Genomic DNA, 24119 nt, shown 5'->3' on the forward strand with positions numbered 1-24119 from the left:
GGTACTAAAAGCTGTGTGCGTCCAAAGCTCAGGTGGGTACTGACCTAGACAGGGCAGTTTACTTACAAAGACTCTCACAGTTCCTGTTGCAGCGTGGGTTCGAGGGAGATGGTAGACAGAGATAAAACCCTGCCTCCTGACCCCCAGACCCATTTGAGGTGGGACAGGTGGCTCCAGAGCTCTGGTCTGGCCACTATTTTTAGCAAAAGCCCCTGGCCTTCTCTGCTCCCTTTCTGCATGCAGGAGACACACTGCTCACGGATGCAGCGGCATGCACCATGCTGTCCTGTCAAGCGTGGTGTTCAAGGTGAGTAGCCTTCCCAGGAGCTCCAGGCACAGACTTGAAGCTCTAGCTGAAGTTCAGAGATGGCCAGGGACAGGCCTTGACTTAGAAAGGTAACTTAGGATTTCTCTTCATCTGAGCTCCTGCCCCTTTCTTTCAAGTCTTCCCCAGCTGGTGCCTTAGCCATGGTGGAATGATGCCTGAGTCAGGTCTTGGAAGTTTCCCATGTGGCTGACTAGGCCTCTGATGGCCTGGAAGGGACTCAAATGTTAGGTCTTCCCTGGTGCTTGAAGTTTCAGTGACCTGCAGGTGGCCTTCCCTAGAGAACTGGGAGAAACCCATACCAGGAGCTTCCGGTCTTACTGAACTCTTTGTGATCCAGTGGGCTGGGGACACCTGTGGGCTTGGTGCCCTGGTTAATGGGGGATGAGAGGCTTTTGTGCTCCACATCCCTCGTACCCAGCCAACCCCCACCTTCTGTATGAGTCTGAGGCCAGCCTCTGCTTTCTGCCTCCTCATGAAAGCCAACACTGTTCAGCTGCCCAACCTCACCACAGCTGTGCCCGGCCAGCAGAGGGGAGACAGGACCGATGGCCCCAAGCTGTGGGACAAAGCCAGTCCTAATACACCCAGCCCTAGGGAACACTGAGCTGGGCACAGAAGGGTAAGAGAGACTGCACACAGCTAGGATTAACATGATTTATTTCATTATCAGTCTTAACAGGTTGCTGAGGTTGGGCAAAGCCAGGATAGTAACTTAAATCCAAAGCACTTTTGTTGAGTGACAACCCGATTAGCAAGGCCCTGTTACTGAACAGAAGGCAGTGGACGGCACCCCAGGAACCACAGCACACAGACTAGTGTTAGAAACCCCTTCCCAGAAGCAACCGGTGGGACTTGGCCCTTACCAGCCAGGGGTCTACTCCATTGGCTCTTGGTGCCCACCAGCCCCCGTTAGAGGAGGCCCACAGGCCTCCAGAGGCACCATGGAGGCAAGATGGGCTGGGTAGAGAGCAGGACTGGAGCTTCCTCACCAGGGTTCTGCCTCTGGCCCCGATCTCCCCATCCACACAGCGGAGCCAGGCCACTGGAAAGGACGGCCAGTCCAGCCCCTTCCTGGAGTGAGGCCCCCAGCCAGCGGGGATGTGGCGGCTGCTTAACTGTTCTGCTTTCTTCCCTAGTTATCAAACTGTTACCTAGTTATGGTGTGAAGGGGAGGGAGCAGGGACTTAGGCCCAAAGGTGGGAGGTAAGCTCCTTTTTCTACCCTGGTAAATAGCCCCAGCCTTCTTGGGGCTACACTGATTAAGAAATGGGATCACTCAGGAGGATTGCTTGAGCCCAGGAGTTCGAGGCTGCAGTGAGCCATGATCGCACCACTGCACTCCAGCTTGGGAAATAGCAGGACCCTGTCTCTAAAAACAAAGAAAGAAAAAAGACAAGGAGATGGAATCAAAGCCCAGAGGTCCTCGCCTTCTCAGAGCCACCACTAGTTCTCTGTGACCATGGAAAACTACCCCCAGCCCCACTGCCTTTTGCCTCCGGTCAGTGGGTTTTGCGGGGCTCTGAGGTGTCTCCCCACTCACCCAGCTCTGGGCAGAGCAGCTGGGCTGGGCTGGGGCTGAGCTAACCAGAACCTGGAAGTAGGGCTCGGGGTTCTGGCAGTGGCCCCATGCCTGGCTTGGCCCAGCCTCGTTAGCTTTGGTCCAGGTTCCTGAATGGTGCCTCCCTGCCCACCTTGTGTTGGGAGTGTGAGCATTAGAGGGGAAGAGGGCGGACAGGAAGGGAGGGTCAGTTATTTTACAAGTTTTTAAAAAGTTACAGGTAGGTTAACTTTGAGTAAAAAAAAAAAAAAAAAAAAAAAGTCACAAAACAAGGATCAAACAGAGGGCACGTTTCCCTCTCCCCTTCCCTTCTAGGGGCATAAGTGGTGGTGAGAACACTCATATGATGGTGCAGGACTGCAAGGCGCTCCCCTTCCGGCTGCCTTGCGTGGGCACAGGTTTGCCTTTCCCGTAGTACCCCGTGAAGATGGCCCTGACCTCCATGTTCTTGGCCAGGGTCAGCATCCAGCGCCCATTGCCCAAGGAATAGAGCTTGCCCCGGCTTAGCTCGCCCACCTCCTCGCCTCGGCTGCCCCCCTTCTCCTGCCGCAGAATCTCTAAGAGGTCAAGGCCCGTCTGCACGGCCTCTACGTCAGCTGCACAGCCGAGGGTGATGTGGGCGCGGCTCCCCCGCGGCAGGTTGTCAGTGGGTGACAGCTTGTCCACATCACTCGGCCACAACTGCAGTTGCTGCTCGCTTAACTCCACCCGGGCCCCAGTCGTCTTGGGTGTCACAAAGAGGGCAGAGATGGTCAGTGTGAAGGCCTTGGAGTAAGATTTCTTTAACACCTGGGGAGAGTGAGAAAGAGGGGCCCAAGCTAGAGATGGCGGGCTCTTGAGGAACAACTGACCCAGGGAGGGTCCCTCCTGGAGGAGAGAAGGGGAAGTCTAACAGAAGTGAGCACAGCTGAGCAGGGGTCGGTATAGGCCCAGCATCCACTAACAACTGCGGCACGCACCTTCCATAGGCACTCCAGGCTCAAGTGAGAAACGCGAAGGCGCTCAGACAGGGCCACACAGGGACAGCCGGACTTCCTGAGGGAGCCCAGCTCCCTGCACACTGGCTTCCGGCCTCAGCAGGCTGGCTGACCTCTCGGTGCCTTGGCTTCATCACCCATAAAACAGGGAGAACCAGAGCCTACCTCAGAGTTAATGTGGTTATGAGAGTGACTAGGTAAAGAGCCCACAGGGGTGTCCGCGCACACAACAGCTGCTACTGTTGGCACCGCTCAGCTTCCCCTGGGACCCAGACAGCGCCCTGGAGGACAGGGTGAGGTCAGACTCACCCTTGATGGAAACCTGCTCTTACACTTTGGTTCCCATCTGATGATATGTATGCTTCTATCTGATTCTTTGAGACAGCCCATCCCATCTCAGCATAAACGCTGTTTTATTTTTGCTCACGATCCCTTGTCCCAACAGTGTCTGGCATGAAATGGGTAGTTAATAAATGCTAAATGAAGGCATGGTTAGGGATGGTAGCTCAGGTGTTACATATTCATTCCACTATGCTAGGGTGCTGGAACCACAGGAGTCAACGAAACTTAAAAACTCGCCCTCAGGGGAGCTTCCATTTGGGAGGACACTCTAGTGAACAAACAAACGATTGTGCTAACCTAGGCAGAGAAGTGGGAGAGTGGGCTTGGGGGTGGACACTTGGAAGTTGGAGACTGTGGATCTGGGTGACATGCCTGGCATTCAGGGATCACTGTCAGTGGCTGTGGGTGTAAGGTGCCAGCTGTGTGGTGCAGAAAGGTCTCGTACCCATTAGCCAATAAGCTTCATTATCGTATGAAACTCCCTCACTCTGGGGCCAGGCCAGACCTCAGACCTGGGGACAGGGATGGGGACCTCAGTGCACCAGGCTCCCTGGGGGCGAAGGACTCCTAGTCTTTGGAAGGTAAAACAGGCTCAGAGAGGCCAGAGCAGGAGCCCACTGTGGACCAGCATTCTCCATGAATCTGCAGAAGGCGAAGGTGCTTGGGGGCAGGTGAATGCACAGGCTGGCAGTACTGCCAGGGCAGGCTCCTTAGAACCTGCGGCTGAGGTCTATGCAGCTACGCCTGGAGACAGGGGAGCTAGGAGGAGGAGATGCCATTTTTCTTGAGCTGCCATCTGGTTTTTGGTCCCTGCCTGGCACCGGTACCTATCTTCAGAAGATGCTGCAGCCCCTTCTCCCCCAACTTCCCACCTCCCCCATGTGTCCCTGGGAAAGACTCACATCTTGTTGAGCGTACTCCTCTGCCCCTGGAGCCTTCCCGTAGTCACAAAACTTGGTTGTGCAATGCAGCACGCCTGGGGGTCTCTTTCCAAAGTAGGTGACCAAGTCCATCTTCTCCCTGGGCTCATCCCCAGGGACGACTGCCGGGAGAAAAAGGGTGCAGTCAGGGCAGGGGAGCAGGGGCATACCAACATCCGCCACCAGGACCACCGAGGCCCAGCGCAAAACACTCGGACACTAAGCATCACCTCTCCAGCAACCCACTACAGCTCATTCATTGGTTAGTTGGTCAAACTAATGGCAACTTTAGAGCAATAAAAAGTTAAAATTCTCAGGCCAGGTGTGGTGGTTCACACCTGTAATCCCAGCACTCTGGGAGGCCGAGGTGGGTGGATCACAAGGTCAGGAATTCAAGACCAGCCTGGCCAAGATGGTGAAACCCCGTCTCTACTAAAAATAGAAAGAAATTAGCCAGGCGTGGTGGCGGGCGCCTGTAATCCCAGCTACTTGGGAGGCTGAGGTAGAGAATTGCTTGAACCCAGGAGGCAGAGGATACAGCGAGCCGAGATAGTGCCACTGCACTCCAGCCTAGGCAACAGAGCAAGACTCCATCTCCAAAAAAAAAAAGTTAAAATTCTCTGGCTTTACATTGTATAGATCTTTCCATCTCTTCTCCAAACTCTAAGGCATTTGTAACAGAGGCAGGCAGTACAGGCCACGGGAATCTAAGATTTACTAGCACCACGTCTCAAAGGGGAAGCAAGTCATGGGAAGTGGGGTGGAAAGAAAACAGAGGACTGGGAACAACGTGGTACGGTGGAAACAGCCAGAACACAGTGAATATCTCAGCTCTGCCATGTACCAGCCATCGGCCTCGGGCAAGTGACCAACCCTATCTATCAATCCAGCACAACAGTTAGGGTGACCATATACCCCAGTGTTCCCAGGACCACCAGGGAACTATCAGTAGTGCCCCATTTCACTCAGGGGCCCATCTGGACAAGCAGTCACAACGTCACCATCAGTTTAATACACACCTTGCAGGCCAGTTTGGGGGATGAGAGCCTATGGGGGGGCCTTCTGGTATAGGAAGGGTCTTAAGACTATAATGGGGTGACATTATGGGGCTGGAAGACACAAAGAGGAGTGGAGTATCTGTGATTTTGATTTCCAGACTCCACACCTGTGGCTGTCTTTGGAGTCACTCGCTTTTTCCTGTTATGTTCTGAATTGAGTCCCCATGAGGATGTCTCGCCCTCCACAGGGGAGGAAGGCCTCTCCTGAGAGCAGCCTTGCTGGCCCATTACATTTCTCCTGCTCTAATCCTGGGCAGAAAAATATTCCAGTTTTCCTTTACAAATAAAATAGGCTGGGCATAGTGGCTCGCGCCTGTAATCCCGGCAATTTGGGAGGCTGAGGCGGGGCGTTTGAGACCAGCCTGGCCAACATGGTGAAACCCTGTCTCTACTAAAAATTTATAAATTAGCCAGGCATGGTGGCGGGTGCCTGTAATCCCAGCTACTTGGGTGGCTGAGGCAGGAGAATTGCTTGAACCCGGGAGATGGAGGTTGCAGTAAGCCGAATTGCCCCACTGCACTCCAGCCTGGGCGACAGAGCAAGACCCCTGTCTCAAAAAAAAAAAAAAAAACACGATCTGGCAATCATCCTGTCAAGCTTGATTCCTCCCATCTTGGGCCAAGGGCCCCTCCTTTCTTTTGTGCTACCGACCAGCCTGGTCAAGATGGTGAACCCTGTCTCTACTAAAAATACAAAAAAAAAAAAAAAAAATTAGCCGGGCATGGTGGCAGGCGCCTGTATTCCCAGCTACTTGGGAAGCTGAGGCAGAGAATTGGCTTGAACCCAGGAGGCGGAGGTTGCAGTGAGCCGAGATCATACCACTGCACTCCAGCCTGGGCAACAGAGCAAGACTCCGTCTCATAAATAAATATTAAAAGCAACTTTGAGCAGTAGTCACTCCAGGGCAGAGCCACCAGCTCACAGGTACAGGGCTTACTCCTGGCCAATGTCACTGCAAGCACCACAGTTCACTGCAGAGTTCAAGTTTAGGAGCTGAGAAAAAAGCTCTCTGAGAACCCATACAGGCACAAATTCCCTGCTTCTGTGCAATATACACAATGTCAACAAACCAGAGTGGGGCTATTTCAGGTATGAAGATCATCTAAAATTGGGGGCGGCTGGGTGCAGTGGCTCATGCCTGTAATCCCAGCACTTTGGGAGGCCGAGGCAAGCGGATCACCTGAGGTCAGGAGTTCAATACCAGCCTGGCCAACATTGTGAAACCCCTTCTCTACTAAAAATACAAAAATTAGCTGGACGTGGTGGTGCACACCTGTAGTCCTAGCTACTCGGGAGGCTGAGGCAGGAGAATTGCTTGAATCTGGGAGGCAGAGGTTGCACTGAGCTGAGATAGCGCCACTGCACTCCAGCCTGGGCAACAGAGGGAGACTCCGTGTCACAATAAATAAATAAATAAAATTGGGGCAACCAGAAATGGCCTAAAGGCATACAGATGGATTAGTGGGTGACATTTCTCCAACAGGTCACTCCAGGAGAGCCACCAGGACCCTTCTTTATCTCAAACCTATCATTGGAGCAAAAAGCCCATGCCAAGAGAGAACCCTGCTAGAGTGGCCAGAGTCCAGGGTTCCAGCCCGTAAATCCGACATCCCTCCTGGGTCCATGTTTTTCCATCTGAAAACGGGTTTTGGCCTATGTGTGAGACTTGTGTCCTCTGGAGCTGCAGATGCCACAAACCCATGAGTAAATTGAGTAGTCCGAGGCCTGAGAACCATCCCCAGTGAAGCCACAATAGTCCTAGTTTTAATTTTTTTGCAGCTTACAATTTCATGTGATTATTATTATTATTTTTTGGAACATGATTCTGCTGCTAAAAATGCATTGGAAAACACTGGGCTTGATTCCCCCTCTAAGGTTACATTAGAAGAGGACATATTTCCTGTTACTACAGTAATTTGTTTTTCCCACCTCCAAGACAGGGGACAGTGGTCTACACTCAGGCTGGGAAAAGGGTGTCGGAGAGAAGAGGGCTAGAAGGAAAGGTGTGGTGGGAGGAAAGGCGCTCTGGGAAGCCCCCGTGTTCCCAATGTGCTGCCAACTCCCCAAGGCTACCACTGGGACGCACCGCTTGCCCCTGCCCCCGCTGAGGTGAGCCTCTCTCTGCCTCCTGCTGCTTCGTGCTCCATCCTTTGAGTACAATGATGGTCCTATGCCCGCAGCACCCTGTGCCCAGCAAGGTGGGCTTATGAATAAGGCCCCACCCTGCCACCTACATTGTCGCAGCTCCTTCTTGAAGGCCTTGTGGTTCCCCAGCTCTTCCAGGAAGACCTGGCCGGCTTTGCGGAGGGTCTCAGAGCTCTTCTTGGTCAGGAACCAGCCGAAGTAGAGCGGCAGGAAGTCCTTCTCCAGCCCAGGCTTCAGCTTCTTCAGGTCATCAGCCGACAGCTGCCACTGGTTCTTCTCCTTGAGCTGGGCACAGTCCAGCCGCCACGCCGTCTTGGGCTCCACCAGCACCACCTGGTACTGGTACTGGTCGGCCATTTCAAAGAGCTGCTCCAGCCGTTCCCGTTCGTGGTTGGTGTCATCAAGCACAAGAATTCTGATGTCCCGGCGGCGGCAGTAGGCAGCCAGGTCCTCATCGAGCCGCTTGTACTCCTCGGAGAAGGCTCCTCGAGCGCCGGGGGTGATCTTGTAAGCGTCAGCCGACACCATCTTGGTGCCATCACGGTACTTGTCCACGATGACCCGTGCCAGCGTGGACTTGCCGCTTCCTGGCAGGCCGCGCAAGATGAAGAGCGTCTTGCACTCTAGCAGCGTGGCCACTGTGTCCTCATCCTGAAGGAAGGGAAACTGCAGCTCAGGCTTGTCCTTGGCCCCTGAGGATGACATCTTGCGGAAGAAGATCTTGGGCAGGAATGTGTGGCTTTTTCGGGAGAAGCCTCTGTTCTGTGTAAGGAGGGGAAGAGATGTCAGCCCAGGTCATTCGCGGGCTCCCCGCAGGCCTTACCCCTAGTCCCTAGACTGGTTGTGGGTGCCTTCCCAAGCGGGGCAGTGCTGGACCTTCTTTCCCTTTCGGTCCGGGAGCACCTTTCCGCTTCTGGTCGTGGAGGAGGAAGAGGGAAGCTTGTCTGAAGCTCTCCTAAGCGTGCGCTTTCCCCATTCCTGCCACTTCGGAAAGGGAAACGTGCTGGAGGCATGCAGGGCGCGCCAGGAGCCTGCGGTTCTGGGACTGGCCTCACTCTTATATGCTTGGCACCTACTAAGGACGTCCTCTTTCGAGGTGGGGGTCTCTGTGTCTGGGCCAAGCCACAGCTGCCACGGCTGAGTGCACAGAGAAGGGGGGGGAGTGGAGAAGGGTTACCCCAAGACTGCCTCCCTTCCCCCAACAATGGCCGCAACAGATAATACTCTCTTGTCTGGCATGCGGGTACAATGGTCCCACAGAAGGGCTGGTGGGGGGCAGGGCAGGAGAGCACTGGACAAAGGCCCTCTTTCACCAAGCCTGCCACCTCCTCCTCTACCCTCTCCCGGCCCCCACAAAGTCGTGGTCTTTGTGCCTGTCCAGAACAGGGCAGCACAGGGCACCTGCAATTAGGATCCAGCTCTACCCGTCGCTATGCTGTGTGTCAGAAGCGCCTCTCGGAGCCACTTGTTTTCCTATCTTCTAGAAGCCACAAGGGACGGCAGCTTTTACCGTAAAGGGTCCCCTCCTCTGAACTGGCTCCACCTCCCGCCCGCACCCGGGCGAGGGGCAGCGGTTCCGCGTGATGAGACTGGGCCCGGGGAGGGGGCGCAGAAGCGGCTGCCCAAGCGCGGGCCTGCGTGGGGTCGGGAGCAGCTCCCGGGCTCCCGGCCCAGGCCCACCCAGGCTCCCAGAGGCGCAGCAGCTTCTGCGGTCCCGAGTTCCCTCCTGAGAAACACCACCGTTTCCCTCTCCAGCGGCCTCTCCGGCACCCCGAAACCCCTCCGCTTCTCCCAGACCTCAGGGCTGCCCTGAGTACCAAGAAAACTGGAAGTCGAACCCGGAGCCCCGGGTCCTCATTTGCAAGACGCTTCCTCCCGAGGGGCCCCGACACTCGTTTCCCGCCCTGGTGCTACCCCGTGCCCGGCCCCGCCCGGCCTCTCACCATGATGAGGAGGAGCGCCGCCGTCGCCGCCTCTGCCGGCACCAGCGCTCCGGGGCCGCCCGCCTGCGCGGAGGGACACGGGAGTCCAGCGGTGGCACGACCCGAGCCCGGCCGCTTTACATAGCCCGGGGGCGGAGCGGGCACCCGGGCGGGCTGGGGGCGGGCCGTCTCCTCTGCGCGCAGGCGCTGCGAACCAAAACCCGAAACTCTCGCCGCGCGCGGGAACCTCGGCCCGGTCCCGCCCCCTGCGCGCGGCCGCTCCCCACGCGCACCCACCCACTGCGCCTGCGAGCTGAGCGGCCACTAGCTTTTTCTGCGTGTTGAGGGATAACTCAGTCACCCTCCCCGGTCCCGTGGATTAGCAGAAAGTGAGTGAGGCAGGGTCGTGCAAAGTCGGATCCTGTCTTTAATTTTTGATATTTTATTCATCATGGACTTTTGCATTAATTAAAAACTTTTTTTTTTACCACATTGGATTAAAATATTATGCAATTTGCTGGCATTCCGGTAAACTCTGCATCTGAAATGCCTCACCGGCCTCATTCGTCCAGGCCCTGTGCCAGCCGAAAGTCAGTCTCAGCCCCGACCTTTCCTTCTAGGAGCTGTGGAGACAGACCAGGATGGCAATGGCCAAAGGACAGATGAGTAACGGAGTGAAATCCTAACATCCTCTGAGGCCAGATCCTCAGCTGCCACCTCCTCTGTGAAACCACTGAGAGCTCCGTTGGATTTTTGAGTTTCCTGTCCAAGTGCTGTGCTAAGCACTCAGTCCTCGCAGCAACCCGAGGCAGGTATCCCATTGTTCAGAGAAGCCAGCTTGGAGAGCCTGATTTACCTGATTATGCCACCCAGAGGTGTCAGAGGCGGAGTCTGTCTGCCCTCCCGACTCCCAGGCCACTCCCCTATCTTTGGCCTCACTCCCAGCATTCGCTTGGTTCTGGCTTGCGGCATTCTCCTACCTGTGACAGCTGGGGCCGCCCCACCATTGTTCCATCCATAAAGCCTCCCCGCTGTCCTGCGCACTGGAGGGACTCGGTCAGTCACCGGTGTGTGGGAAGCACCTCTCCTCCCAGGCCTTCCCCTCTCCTCCCTGTGACTTCTTGTTCCCTGTAGCGCCCGTATCTTCACCCTCCTGAAACCCTTTCTTCTTGGCACCTTTCTCATTTCTTCCACGATGCTCTTCCAAGAATGGGCAGGGGTGAAGAGGCAAAGTGACAGACTCAGGGTTTGCAAGAGTGAAAGACACCTATTTAATGGCAAAATAGTGATGGAAAGCAGCAGAAGTAAAACCCTCATTTTTCCTATAACAGATAAATCGCTTGAAAATCCAGTTTAATAAAATCCCATGATCCCTCTGAACACCAGCTTCCTGATCCTCATCTCTACCGATGGCTTCATTCATACTCCTTTTCCATCTCATTTCCTGTTTTTTTCGTTTCTCCTATTTCTCCAAATTGTGTTTTTCCCAGTTCTTCTGGTTCTCTTCTGCCCACTTCTGAAAGTTTCTTTAGTTCTTCTGGTTCCTGTCTGCTGAATTCTCCTGAGAGTCTTTGCTCTAATTCTCCCGAAGGCCTCCTATAAATTTCTCTTGACTCTCTTCTGCCAGCTTCTAGTAGCTTCCCGCCTGTTTCTCCTGATCTTGTGCCTAAATCTCCTGACAGGCCCTTGGCAACTGCTCCCAAATCGCTTCTGGCTTTTCCTGCTTCCACACTCTGCTTTCCGCTTGCTGGGCTCTGCAGAGCTTCCCCAAAAGCCTCATCGTCCTCATCTGTCTCTTTCTCATCCTCAATATGGTCCCACTGCTTCACCACCTTCTCGGGCTCATCTCTCACTCTCCTCATGTCCTTCTCTCTTGTTATTATTCTATCTTCATACCGTGAAGCTTCTGAAAAATAAGAGAAAAGCGGGAAGAAAGATAAAAGTTTGTTCATGTCAGGCCGGGTGCGGTGGCTCATGCCTGTAATCTCAGCATTTTGGGAGGCTGAGGCAGGCAGATCCCTTGAGGCCAGGAGTTCCAGACCAGCCTGGGCGACACAGTGAGACCCTATCTGTACTAAAAATACAAAAATTAGCCAGGCGTGGTGGTTGTCGCCTGTAGTCCCAGCTACCCGGAGGCTGAGGCAGAAGAATCGCTTGAGCCCAGGAGGTTGGGGCTGTGATGAGCCAAAATCCAGCCACTGCACTGCAGCCTGGGTGACAGAGCAAGACCCGTCTCCAAAAAAGAAAGAAAAAAAAAAAGAAAGAAACTGTTCATCTCTGTGGAGGCCTGTGCTTTTGAGAGGCAGATGAGCGAAAGGCCCTGAGAATGACTGTTTTTGCCAGCTCTTTAAATTGGTGTTGACAGCACACCTTTACAAAAGCAGAGAAAGGGAACCATCATTGACTGAGCCCAGCTCCGTCCTGTGCATCACGTGAGGGCTGTATAGCTTATCCCATCCAGACATCATGAAAATGCGCACTGCTGTTGATTTGAGTTTGCAGTCAAGGGACCTGAAATCGATAGAAAAGAAATCACACGGCCGGGCGGCATGGCTCACGCCTGTAATCCCAGCACTTTGGGAGGCCGAGGCAGGTGGATCACCTGAGGTCAGGAGTTTGAGACCAGCCTGGCCAACAAGGTGAAACCCCGTCTCTACTAAAAATACAAAAATAAGCTGCGCATGGTGGCAGGCGCCTGTAATCCCAGCTACTTGGGAGGCTGAGGCAGGAGAATCGCTTGAACCCAGGAGGCGGAGGTTGCAGTGAGCCAAGATTGTGCCATTGTACTCCAGCCTGGGCAACAAGAGCAAAACTCCATCTCAAAAAAAAAAAAAAAAAAAAAATTAGCCGGGAGTGGTGGCACAAGCCTGCAGTCCCAGCTACTCAGGAGGCTGAGGCAGGAGAATCACTTGAACCTAGGAGGCAGAGGTTGTAGTGAGCCGAGATCGCGCCACTGCACTCCAGACTGGGTAACAGAGGAGATACTCCATTTAAAAAAAAAAAAAGGCACAGTGGCTCATGCCTGTAATCCCAGCACTTTGGGAGGCTGAGATGGAGGTTGCAGTGAGCTGAGATTGCACCACTGCACTCCAGCCTGGATGACAGAACAAGACTCCATTTCAAAAAAAAAAGAAAGAAAGAAAAGAAATCACACAATGGTCACACTGCAAGTGCGCAAGTGAGACAGAATTTGAACCCAGGACAGTCTGACCCCAGAGCACCTTCTCTTTTCCCTGCAAGAAATAGCATAGGTGCTGGAAAACGACAGAAGGATTTTCTCCAGCATCTTCATTCTGACACTTTCTCTTTGTCCCTGGGAAGCACATTCATTATTTGTTGGGAGGTTTCCTATGAAAATATAGAAAAAACATAAGGAAAAAGATAGGTTTCCTATAAAGATATACGCTGCTAACAAAAAGTTCAGCTGAAGAGTTATTTTACAAGCAAAGGAATCCTTGCTCCTAAATTTTTTTTTTTTTTATCAGTGATGGAGAAAAGTTACATCCCCTTCTGCGTCTCCCTTACATTCTCCTCCTGGAAACCACTAGTTACTGAGGTATCTGCAGAGGGTCTCGGGTCTCAGGGGGTCACAGCCCTTTGGTGGTGAAAACAGATGCAATGCTGCCACCTGCTGTTCTGAGAGGGACGTGCCCGGCAGTTCTCCAGGCACAAGGACGCAGGCCAGGGTAGGGAGACTAGGGTGTTGGCTGCTTCCCCGCAGAGTCCCTCTCCACAGCTGTTGCTCCTGTGGCTTCTCAGAGCAGCTCAAAGGGCATGTAGGGGCGGAGACAGAGCCCCTCTGAGGGGGTCCAGCCACCACAGAGCAGGTGCTGGATAATAAAGGGCTGTCATCTGGCTGCTCAGGTGCCCAGAAACCTCCCGCTGCCCTGCCTGGACCAGAAAGGATTTCAGCCTTGCAGCCTGGAGGGCTGCAGCCAAGAATCTGCATTGGGCTCTGTCCTCCCGGACCTCCAGCCCCAGCTCTGTTCACTGCAGTCTGGCTGGAGTGAGAGCTCCACAGACTGGGGCAGGAAAAGGCTGTCTGTGTCACTAGAAACAGTGTGGCACAGGCCGACGCGTGGGTTCTAGAGCAGACTGCCCAAGACTGAAAACCACTGTAGCCTCTAACCCCTCTGCCTCCATGTCCTCCATAAAGTCATGCTAATAACACTTCCTTCATAGTGTTCCTGAACAGATACAGATAGGATGAGTCCGTGCACACAGTCTTTGAAAGAATGCCTGGCCTGCGGGAAGCATGAATGGGGATCGGCTACTGCGCTTAACACCCCTGCTCCTCTAGGCCCCTCTCTCCAGTGGGGTAGGGCTGCTCAGCCATCTTCTGCTTCTCCTTCCCTCACTCCCTCCCTGCAGGAAAGGAGAGCCCAAAGGCAGGGGGCCAAAGGCGTCTTTACTCCCTGGAGACCTTGTGAGAAAGAATGTGGTAAGGCACAGCTGTCAGGCAGCCTCTGCACCTTATGCCCCTCTGCACCTGCCCATCACACTGCTGGCCCGAGAGCAGCGCCGTAGGTGGGGAGAGTGGGGCCCCGAGTCACCCCTCCCTAGCTACATGACTCTGGCAGAGCACTCACCTCACTCAGCCTCCCTTTCCCCCCACAGCACCTACACCTCCTAGCGGGGAAAAGACCCAACAAGATCACTCCTGTCTGGTGCTTAACCCAGTGCCTGGCACACAGTAAGAGCCCCCAAAGTGTAGCTACTGTTATTCTGTCTCTGTACCTTTGGCCCTGCTGTTCCCTGCTGGAAAAATGCCTTTCTTCTCCCACTTCTCTCCTGGAAAACTCCTGGGCATCTTTTGGAGTTGGAGGTAGATGATTCTTCCTCGTCGAAGTCTCCTCTGCCTCCCCAGAGGAGCCCACGCCCCGTTGCATGCACCCTCATGGCAGCACACCTCCACCTCGGTGTAGCACCTGCGTGCAGGATCCCAGCAGCTGACAACTCCACTGGTCAGCCTTGCCCAAAGGGCCATGGGCTCCTCCAGGGCAGGGATGGGCCTCTGTCTCCCTAGAATCTAACACCTTCCAGGTACATGACAAGTGCTCACCATATACTTGATGAATCAATTGAAGAGAGAAATGAGTGCGCTCTGGGGCCAGACAGTCCAGCCCATGGTGGGCTGAATCCTCGCCCTCTACTGCCCCAGAGATAAGCTAGGGCTGCTGGTGGCACTGAAATTAGAATGCACGATGGGCAGTGCCAAGCCCCCAGATTGGGGAGCTGCTGTCGCGTGTGTCTCGGACTAGAGGAAAAGAAAGCAGAGGGAGAATGCTGAAGTTGCCTTTTCAGAGTTTCAGGAACTCACCTCCCTCGCTTTTTTCTTTGAGATTCTCCATGTAGTTGGTTTTCCTCAGTTCTCCAATGATACCCTTGTTGGCATCGTCCAAGGCCTGTGGATGGTAGAGGGAGCTTAGCCCCTGTGTTTGGCACCTACACCATTAATTTTCCCCACCCAGATCAATCCCAGAAGGCAGAGCTCTGGTGGGAACCTGCCACCCTTGGTTTCCCTCTGGCCCTTCCAATGACCCCTACCCTCAGGTTAATCTACACTTACTGACTCAGAATGATCCACACCAAATTGTGTCTGGGAGATACATGACTGCGAGTCAGTCAAGTGCATTTCTCTTTGGCTTAGGCATGTATTTGGGAGTTGTGTCTATCTACTCATTTCTGTCTTTAGATGAACTACCTAAAGCTGCTTTTGGCTTCAGTCAATGCAAAAAGACAATCCAAACCTGCAAGCACTCAGCGAGGCAGCACTGAAAAGACCCAGAAACACACCAAGGGGACAGGCTGGGGGCTGGCCTGCCTTCAGAAGGGCCTTCCAGGATGTCTGCAGTTTCCCCAACTCGAGTGCATGATCCATAGGGGCCTGGAGCCCCTGTGAGCCTCTGGAGGGCAGGTCTTGCCTTCTTGCTCATAGCAGGCCCGTGGCTGGCACTGACAGAACACCAGCTACACATGGTAGTGTCTACTGAGCAGCTCCGGGGCCTGGATGCACTCTCTTGTGGTGTTGGTCTGCCCACCCCCCACCTCCCTCCCACTGTGAGCCTTCCTACCTGGAGTTGCCAATCCAGGAGGGTGAGGGGTCGGGGGCCTGGTCCCATGAGGAGTCAGTGAGGGTCACAGGTACCTTCTCTCTGCCCCTAACCCTTCAAACCACTGCCTAGCCTTCAAGGTGACCTCAGATCCTCCTTGTTGGAAAGCCTCCAGCTCTGCCTCCCAGCTGGGGCTCTCTCACTCTGAATTCCCCTAGTCCCCTATGGCACTGGTCATGAACCAGGGTTTGTGCTTTGTATTTTTTTTTTTTTTTTTTTGAGACAGAGTTTCGCTCTATCATGCATGCTGGAGTGCAGTGGCACGATCTCAGCTCACTGCAAGCTCCGCCTCCCAGGTTCACGCCATTCTCCTGCCTCAGCCTCCTGAGTAACTGTTTTTTTGTTTGTTTGTTTTTTCTTTTTAAGAGACAGGGTCTTGCTATGATGCCCAGGCTGGTCTAGAACTCTTGGACCCAAGTGATCCTCCTGCCCTCAGCCTCCCAAAGTGCTGGGATGACAGGTGTGAGCCACTGTGTCTGGCCTTTCGTTGTAATCTTCTTGTGGGCCAGGACAATGGCCGCACACATTTGAGCTTGGCAGCCTGGAGCCAATCTACACTCGGCGAATATTTCCTGAACTGAACGGCCATGCTGTCTGTCTGCAGGGCGATCACATGGAAGTATGTGGTGCATGGTACATCTGGCAGGGCTGCAGTGAGGTGGGTGCTCTTCGCCTGGAAGCCAGAGCTGGGGACATGGCGTTTATGACGAGGACGACAACATGCTAGGCCTGGGCTTCCCTGGGCTGTATGGTGGCAGAGGATAGACTGCGCCTGCTGGGGTCTTTTGGGTATGATTTCTCCGCCATGAGAGGGCAGTGTTAGCCTCACCACAGTCCTCAAAAACAGCTCACCATGAACCTGCCTCCCAAAAAACAGAGGTGATCAGATCACTTCTCTGCCGTCCACAGCCCTTCAAGTCCAGGCTGGTGTGCTGACTGTCTGGGGCTCCGTCACCACCATCCCCCGCCACCGGGAACCCCCCAGCTCTGGGACCCAGGCCAGGATCTCTCTTCTGCCGGCCACCAGCCCTCAGCACCGGCCTCCCACGTCTTCAGTGCACTTGCCCCTCCTCGGCCTGGCCAGCTCTGCTATCCTTGTCCTTCAGAGCACAGCATGAGGTCTTCCTCCCACTGGGAGTGTCCTGAGCCTTCACTTCTCAGGGTCCCTGCTCTCTTTGCCCAGTGCCTGCAGACCTCAGGCTGGTCCCTGAGGCCATGCCCCTTTGCTGCCCACAAATTATGCAATCTGGCTTCTTTCAATGATGGCACAAGCTCCCCAAGGACAGGGGCCCCATTTACTTCACTCCAGCAGATACTTCCTGGGGTCCAGCTGCGTGCCAGTGGTGCTCTGGAATTTGGCTGTGGGAAGGGCTTAAGGAAGCTGTCTGGTCAGAAGCAGGAGGAAGAAGCCTGGGTGAGTGTGCACCTGTGAAGTTGGTGTGCAGACTTTACTGAGCTTGTGCGTCCACCTGGATGCACTGGGAGTGGGTGGGGTGGGGGAGCCCAGAGCACCTCCATGTTTCTCCCCTGGTCTCTGCCTCCTGACACAGTCTAGGCCAGCACTATTCAACAGAAATTTCTGTGACAATGGGAATATTCTAGATCTGTATTATGTAGCACCCATAGGCCACATGTAGCTTTTTTTTTTTTTTTGAGACGGAGTCTCGCCCTGTCCCCCAGGCTGGAGTGCAGTGGCGTGATCTTGGCTCACTGCAACCTCCATCTCTCGGGTTCAAGCGATTCTCCTGCTTCAGCCTCCCGAGTAGCTGGGACTACAGGAGTGTGCCATCACACCTGGCTAATTTTTTGCATTTTTAGTAGAGACAATGTTGGCCAGGATGGTCTCAATCTCCTGACCTCGTGATCCACCCGCCTCGGCCTCCCAAAGTGTTCGGATTATAGGTGTGAGCCACCGCACCCAGCCTCACATGTGGCTATAATGACTTGAAATGTGGCTAGTGTGACTGAGAATTTTACATTTTATTTACTTTTTTTTTTTTTTTTGAGACAGAGTCTCGCTCTGTTGCCTAGGCTGGAGTGCAATGGCATGATCTTGGCTCATGCAACCTCCACCTCCCGGGTTCAAGCGATTCTCCTGCCTCAGCCTCCCAAGTAGCTGGGACTACAGGTGTGTGCCACCATACCCGGCTAATTGTTTGTATTTTTAATAGAGATGGGGTTTCACCATGTTGGCCAGGCTGGTCTCAAACTCCTGACCTCAAGTGATCCATCCGTCTCGGCCTCCTAAAGTGCTGGAATTACAGGCATGAGCCACCACACCCAGCCTAGTTTTAATTAACTTTAGCCGCACGTGGCTAGCAGCTGCCTCCTTGAGCAATGGAAGTCTAGGTAATTACAAGTGCACAACGTGGACTTTGATGGGGGACATATCAAGGCTGTGAAACCTGATGTGAGGGCTCCTCACCCAGACTGAGGGGTCAGAGAAGGCCGCCTCAAAGAGGGGACATCTAAGCTGAAACCTAAAGGTTGAGTGGGAGTTAGCCAGGTGAAGGAGGTGGGAAGGGAAGGTTTAGAATATTCCAGGCAGAGATAACAGCATATGTTATGAGGCATAAGAAACCTGTTTAGGCCGGGTGTGGTGGCTCACACCTGTAATCCCAACACTTTAAAAGGCTGAGACAGGAGGATCGCTTGAGTGCAGGAGCTCTCAAGTGCCCAGCCTGGGGCAATATAGTGAGACCTCATCTCTACAAAAAATAAAAATTAAAAATATCAGCCAGGCATGGTGGCCCGCACCTGTAGTCCCAGATACTTATCTCTTGAGCCCAGAGATCAAGGCTGCAGTGAGCTGTAGTCACACCACTGCACTCTAGCCTGGGTGACAGAGCAAGACCTTGTCTCAAAAAAAGAAAAGAAAAAAGAAAGCCTGTTTAGGAAGACAGGAAGCTGGTACTGGCTGGAGCTGGAATGCAAGGTGATGGGGGCTGGGGACTGACCAGCAGGAAGCTGGAGAGGCCCACAGGGGAGAGCTTACCCAGTGCCTTCCTACCCCTGTGGGAAAAAGTCAGGAACAGAGACACCTAAGAAGTAATAAAAGGTTTAGGCAAGAGAATGAGGAAATCACACTAGATTTCTTGTCTCCTGGAGGTAGTATTTTTCAAACTGCAAGTCCTAACGTCAATTTAGACCCTGGGCCACTGACTTGGTCCATGGCCTGTTAGGAACCAGGCCACACAGCAGGAGGTGAGCGGAGGGTCGGCAAGTGAGCATTAGGCTGTCAGATCAGTGGCGGCATTAGATTCTCATAGGAGGGAGAACCCTATTGTGAACGGCACGTGAGGGATCTATGTTGCATGCTCCTCATGAGAATCTAATGTCTGATGATCTGAGGTGGAACAGTTTCATCCCGAAACCATTTCCCCCACCACCGGTCCATGGAAAAACTGTCTTCCGCAAAACTGGAGCCTGGTGCCAAAAAGCTCAGTCCCAGCACTTTGGAAGCCCAAGGCAGGAGGATCACTTGAGTCCAGGAGTTTGATACCAGCCTGGGTAACAGAGTAAGACCCTGAGTCTACAAAAAATAAAAAATTAGCCCCCAGCATGGTGACATGCATCTGTAGTCCCATCTAGATGGGAGGCTAAGGTGTGAGGATTGCCTGAGCCCAGGAGGTCAAGGCTACAGTAAGCTATGATCTCACCACTGTACTAAGCCTGTGTGACAGAGAGACACTCTGTCTAAAAATAAATACATAAAAAGCAAAAAGAAAATAAGGCTAGGCACAGTGGCCCATGCCTGTAATCCCAGCACTTTGGCAGGTCAAGGCAGGAGAATCATTTGAGGCAAAGAGTTTGAGACTAGCCTGGCCAACATACTGAGACTCCGTCTCTACTTATTTATTTATCTAGAGACAGGGTCTCGCTCTGTCACCCAGGCTGGAGTGCAGGGGTGAGATCACTCCTTGTTGCAGCCTCAACTTCTCAGGCTTAAGTGGTCCTCCCACCTCAGCCTTCCAAGTGGCTGGAGTGAGTCACCACACCCGGCTAATTTTTTTTATTTTTTAGAGATAGGGTTTCGCCATGTTGCCAAGTCCCAGCAACAGGTTGGGTCCCAGGCTAGGTCCCACCATACCGGGCCCCGTCTCTATTTAAAAAAAAAAAAAAAAAAAAGGCCGGGCATGGTGGCTCATACCAGTAATACCATCACTTTGGAAGGCCGAGGCGGGCAGATCACCTAAGGTCAGGAGTTCGAGACCAGCCTGGCCAACATGGCTAAATCCCATCTCTATTAAAAATACAAAAATTATGGCCAGGCACAGTGGCTCACACCTATAATCCCAGCACTTTGGGAGGCTGAGGCAGACAGATCATTTGAGGTCAGGAGTTCCAAACCAGCCTGGCCAACATGGTGAAACCCCATCTCTACTAAAAATACAAAAATTAGCTGGGAGTGGTGGGGGGGTGCCTGTGATCCCAGCTACTCGGGAGGCTGAGGCAGGTGAATCGTTTGAACCCAGGAGGCGGAGGTTGCAGTGAGCCAAGATCACACCATTGCACTCCAGCCTGGGTGACAAGTGAGACTCAGTCTCAAAAAAAAAAGAAAAAAAAAAAAGCCAAGCACAGTTTACACCTGTAATCCCAGCACATTGGGAGGCTGAGGAGGGTGGATTGCCTGAGCTCAGGAGTTCAAGACATAGTGAGACCTCATCTCTACAAAAAAATTTTAAAATGAGGCAGGAGGATAACTTGAGCCCAGGAGGTCGAGGCTGCAATGAGCCATAACAGTGCCACTGCATTCTGACCTGGCCAATGGGAGTGAGACCCTGTCTCAATAAATAAATAAATAAATAAAAATAAGAAAACAGAATGTAATAGGAAATATCAGCATGCAGAGTACATAGCAGAGGTAAATATATTTTGTAAAATTTTTGTTTCTGGGCTGGGCGCAGTGGCTCACGCCTGTAATCCCAGCATTTTGAGAGGCCAAGGCGGGCAGATCACGAAGTCAGGAGATCGAGACCATCCTGGCTAACACAGTGAAACCCCGTCTCTACTAAAAATACAAAAAATTAGCCAGACGTGGTGGGGGGCGCCTGTAGTCCTAGCTACTTGGGAGGCTGAGGCAGGAGAATGGTGTGAACCCGGGAGCGGAGCTTGCAGTGAGCCAAGATCACGCCATTGCACTCCAGCCTGGGCAACAGAGCAAGACTCTGTCTCAAAACAAATAAACAAACAAACAAAAAAACGGCTGTGGAATGGCGCCCAAGCAGGCTAAGGGGAACTGAAGGCCTGACCACCCGACCCCACTCCTGACACCCGAAGCCCGGCGGGTGGAAAGGCTCACACTGATGATGGCCTGCTGCGCCTCGTTGTTATGCACAAGCTTTGCTCTCTCCAGGGCCTTCTCAAAATTGTTCACGGCTGACTCAAAGTCTCTCAGCTTCACTGGAGAGCAAGGGGAGAAGGCACAACACAGGTAGAGTGTGACAACGTGTGGTGCATGAGGGAGCCTCTGGCTACTCGAGCACTGCCAGGGCCCATCAGAAGCTTGTGTGAGCTGTAGTCGGTCCCAGGCCCCAGGGAAGCATCACTGAGCTGCTCAGCACCATCCTTTCCACCGTGTTCCTGGGCTATGTCACCATCGAGAACCAGGACTGAGGAACCTGGGCCTCATTCAAAGGCGTTGGTGAGAGAAGGGGACTGTGGTGCAGTCTAGTGCATACATCATATGTCTCCAGAGTGGAGGAGAAAACCGCATCCTGCTCCATCTTTAGATTGTTCTGGAAGACGAATTTTTTTTTTTTTTTTTTTTTTTGAGACAGAGTTTCACTCTTGTTGCCCAGGCTGGAGTGCAATGGGGCAATCTCGGCTCACTGCAACCTCTGCCTCCCAGGTTCAAGCGATTCTCCTGCCTCAGCCTCCTGAGAAGCTGGGATTACAGGCACATGACACCACACCTGGCTAATTTTGTTTTTTAAGTAGAGACGGGGTTTCGTCATGTTGGTCAGGCTGGTCTTAAACCCTGACCTCAGGTGATCCGCCTGCCTCGGCCTCCCAAAGTGCTGGGATTACAGGTGTGAGCCACCGCTCGGCCAGAAATTCATATTTTTTAAATGGTCACTCATTTTTTTCAAAAATAATATGCAGACCAAAGCACAGAGGGCTGGATGCAATCCATGGGCCAGCTGCTGGAACCTCCGCTGTCTCGAGTCCAGGCCCCACTCAGGTAAAATCTGAACCCATAGAAAAAGCGGCTCATCTGGGCTCTCCGTGCCAATTAGTGCTGGAGCTGGGACTGAAATGATTAGCAGATTGATTGAGTGATTGATTTGAGCCCTCAGAGCTTCATTTCATTTTAAAAAATTAAATACATATGTCAGGCCGGGCGTGGTGGCTCACGTCTGTAATCCCAGCACTTTGAGAGGCCAAGGTGGGCGGATTGCTTGAGGTCAGGAGTTTGAGACCACCCTGGCCAACATGGTGACATCCCCGTCTCTACTAAAAATACAAAAATTAGCCAGGTATGGTGACGGGCGACTGTAAACCCAGCTACTCGGGAGGCTGAGGCAGAAGAATTGCTTGAACCTCGGAGGCAGAGGTTGCAGTGAGCCGAGATCGCACCACTGCACTCCAGCCTGTGTGACAGAGCAAGACTGTCTCAAAAAAATTAATTAATTAAAAATAAATACATACATACATAGGCTAGGTGCAGTGGCTCACACCTATAACCCCAGCACTTTGGGAGGCTAAGGCAGGCGGATCACTTGAACCAGGAGTTCAAGACCAGCCTGAGCAACATAGTGAGACCCCATCTCTACCAAAAATACAAAATTAGCTGGGTGTGGGGCCGCAAGCATGTAGTCCCAGCTACTCGGGAGGCTGAGATGGGAGGATCCCTTGATCCCAGAAGGTCAATGTTGCAGTGAGCCCAGATTGCACTGCTGCACTCCAGCCTGGGTGACAGAGTGAGACCCTGTGTCTCTCTCTCTCTCTATATATATATATATAATTAAATAGAGACAGGGTCTCACCATGTTGCCCAGCCTGGTCTCGAACTACTGGCCTCAAGCAATCCTCCACCTTGGCCTCCCAAAGTGCTGGGATTACAGGCGTGAACCACCTCACCTAGCCAAGAGCTTCATAAAGGAGAAAGTGCTTACCAGCCAAGGTCTTCACAAACCACTGCTTTCTTTTACAATTGAGTATATCCAAGATCTATCCTCCTCCCAAGCACTGCTTTGAGACCCATGGGGAAAATAAGCCCTTGTGTTCATAAGTCAGACTTTAAAAGGTCATTACAGCCAGTCGCGGAGGCTCACGCCTGTAATCCCAACAATTTGGGAGGCCAAGACAGGCAGATCACAAGGTCAGGAGATTGAGATCAGCATGGCCAACATGGTGAAACCCCATCTCTACTAAAAATACAAAAATTAGCCAGGCATGGTGGTGGACGCATGTAATCCCAGCTACCTGGGAGGCTGAGGCAGAAGAATCACTTGAAATCGGAAGGCAGAGGTTGCACTGAGCTGAGATTGCACCACTGCACTTCAGCCTGGGTGAAACAGCGAAACTCCATCTCAAAAATAAATAAAATAAAATAAAATAAAATAAAATAAAATAAAATAAAAGGCCATTACACTTGGCTAGACACAGCGGCTCATGCCTGTAATCCCAGCACTTTGGGAGGCCGAGGTGGGAGCACTGCTTGAGCCCAGGAGTTCCAGAACAACCTGGACAACATAGGGAGACCCCGTTCTCTACCAAAAAAAAAATTTGCCAGGCATGGTGGCATGCACATGTGGTCCCAGCAACTGGGGAGGCTGAGGAGGGAGAATCACCGGAGCCTGGGAGGTTGAGGCTGCAGTGAGCCATGAATGCAGGGACGTGACACTGCACTAAAGTCTGGGTGATAAAGCAAGACTCTATCTCAAAAAAGAAGAAAAAAAAGGCTATTACACTTAAAGGAAATTTAAATGTAATTCTGAAAATATGTGGAGTCGCAGTATTCCTTTCAAGACCAGTGGGACTCTGACATTAAAGGTCTGCAGAGGAGTCACATGCTTATTCAAGAGAGTAAATCATTCAGGATTATTCTTTCGTTCTTTCTCTTTGTTTTTTTTTTGGAGTGAGGGTCAGGGCCTCGCTCTGTATCCCAGGCTGGAATGCAGTGGCATGATCATGGCTCACTGCGGTCTCAACCTGGGCTCAGGTGATCCTTCTACCTCAGCCTCCCAAATATTTGGGATCACAGGTGCCTGCCACCACACTCAGCTAATTTTTTTTTTTTTTTTTGATACAGAGTCTCATAGTCGCCTGGACTGGAGTGCAGTGGCGTGATCTCAGCTCACTGCAACCTCCGCCTCCCAGGTTCAAGCAACTCTCCTGCCTCAGCCTCCCGAGCAGCTCGGATTACAAGCATGCACCACCATGCCTGGCTAATGTTTTGGATTTTTAGTAGAGATGGGGTTTCACTATGTTGGCCAGGCTGGTCTTGAACTCCTGACCTTGTGATCTGCCCACCTTGGCCTCCCAAAGTGCAGGGATTACAGGCATGGGCCACTGTGCCCCGCCCTAATTTTTTATTTTTTGTAGAGATGAGGTCTCTTTATGTTGCCTTATTTTTTGTAAAGATGAGATCTCCCTATGTTGCCCAGGCTGGTATCAAACTCCTGGGCTCAACCGATCCTCCCACCTTGGCTTCCCAAAGTGCCAGGATTATAAGTGTTAGCCACTATGGCCAGGCTAATTTTTTTTTTTTTTTTTTTGAGACAGAGTCTCGTTCTTTCACCCAGACTGG

The 24119-nt window shown here is 52.7% G+C and overlaps 2 protein-coding genes across 3 annotated transcripts in view; both read right to left on the reverse strand.

The window, feature by feature from the left end:
• Positions 1-968: 968 nt before the first annotated feature.
• Positions 969-9497, reverse strand: CNP (2'',3''-cyclic nucleotide 3'' phosphodiesterase). Its single transcript, XM_004041695.5, has 4 exons — positions 9273-9497; positions 7419-8091; positions 4108-4247; positions 969-2675 (listed from the first exon to the last, which is right to left on the reverse strand). Exons 1-4 carry the CDS (start codon positions 9273-9275, stop codon positions 2226-2228), a joined length of 1266 nt encoding a protein of 421 aa, XP_004041743.2. The 5' UTR covers positions 9276-9497; the 3' UTR covers positions 969-2225.
• A 1001-nt stretch (positions 9498-10498) lies between these two features.
• ODAD4 (outer dynein arm docking complex subunit 4) overlaps positions 10499-24119 on the reverse strand; it is a 34915-nt gene continuing 21294 nt past the window's right edge. Inside the window, exons 10-12 of one of the 2 annotated variants that reach the window (XM_019026178.3) lie at positions 20667-20767; positions 14572-14656; positions 10499-11157 (exon numbers count right to left, since the gene is read on the reverse strand). In XM_019026178.3, the coding sequence (XP_018881723.2) occupies positions 10667-11157; positions 14572-14656; positions 20667-20767 (677 nt within the window). In that variant the 3' untranslated portion in view covers positions 10499-10666. The remainder of the gene's footprint in view (positions 11158-14571; positions 14657-20666; positions 20768-24119) is intronic. The other variant, XM_031010603.2, reaches the window with a different exon arrangement.

The sequence above is a fragment of the Gorilla gorilla genome, chromosome 4 (assembly GCF_029281585.2).
Source record: "Gorilla gorilla gorilla isolate KB3781 chromosome 4, NHGRI_mGorGor1-v2.1_pri, whole genome shotgun sequence".
Taxonomy (NCBI): Eukaryota; Metazoa; Chordata; class Mammalia; order Primates; family Hominidae; genus Gorilla; species Gorilla gorilla.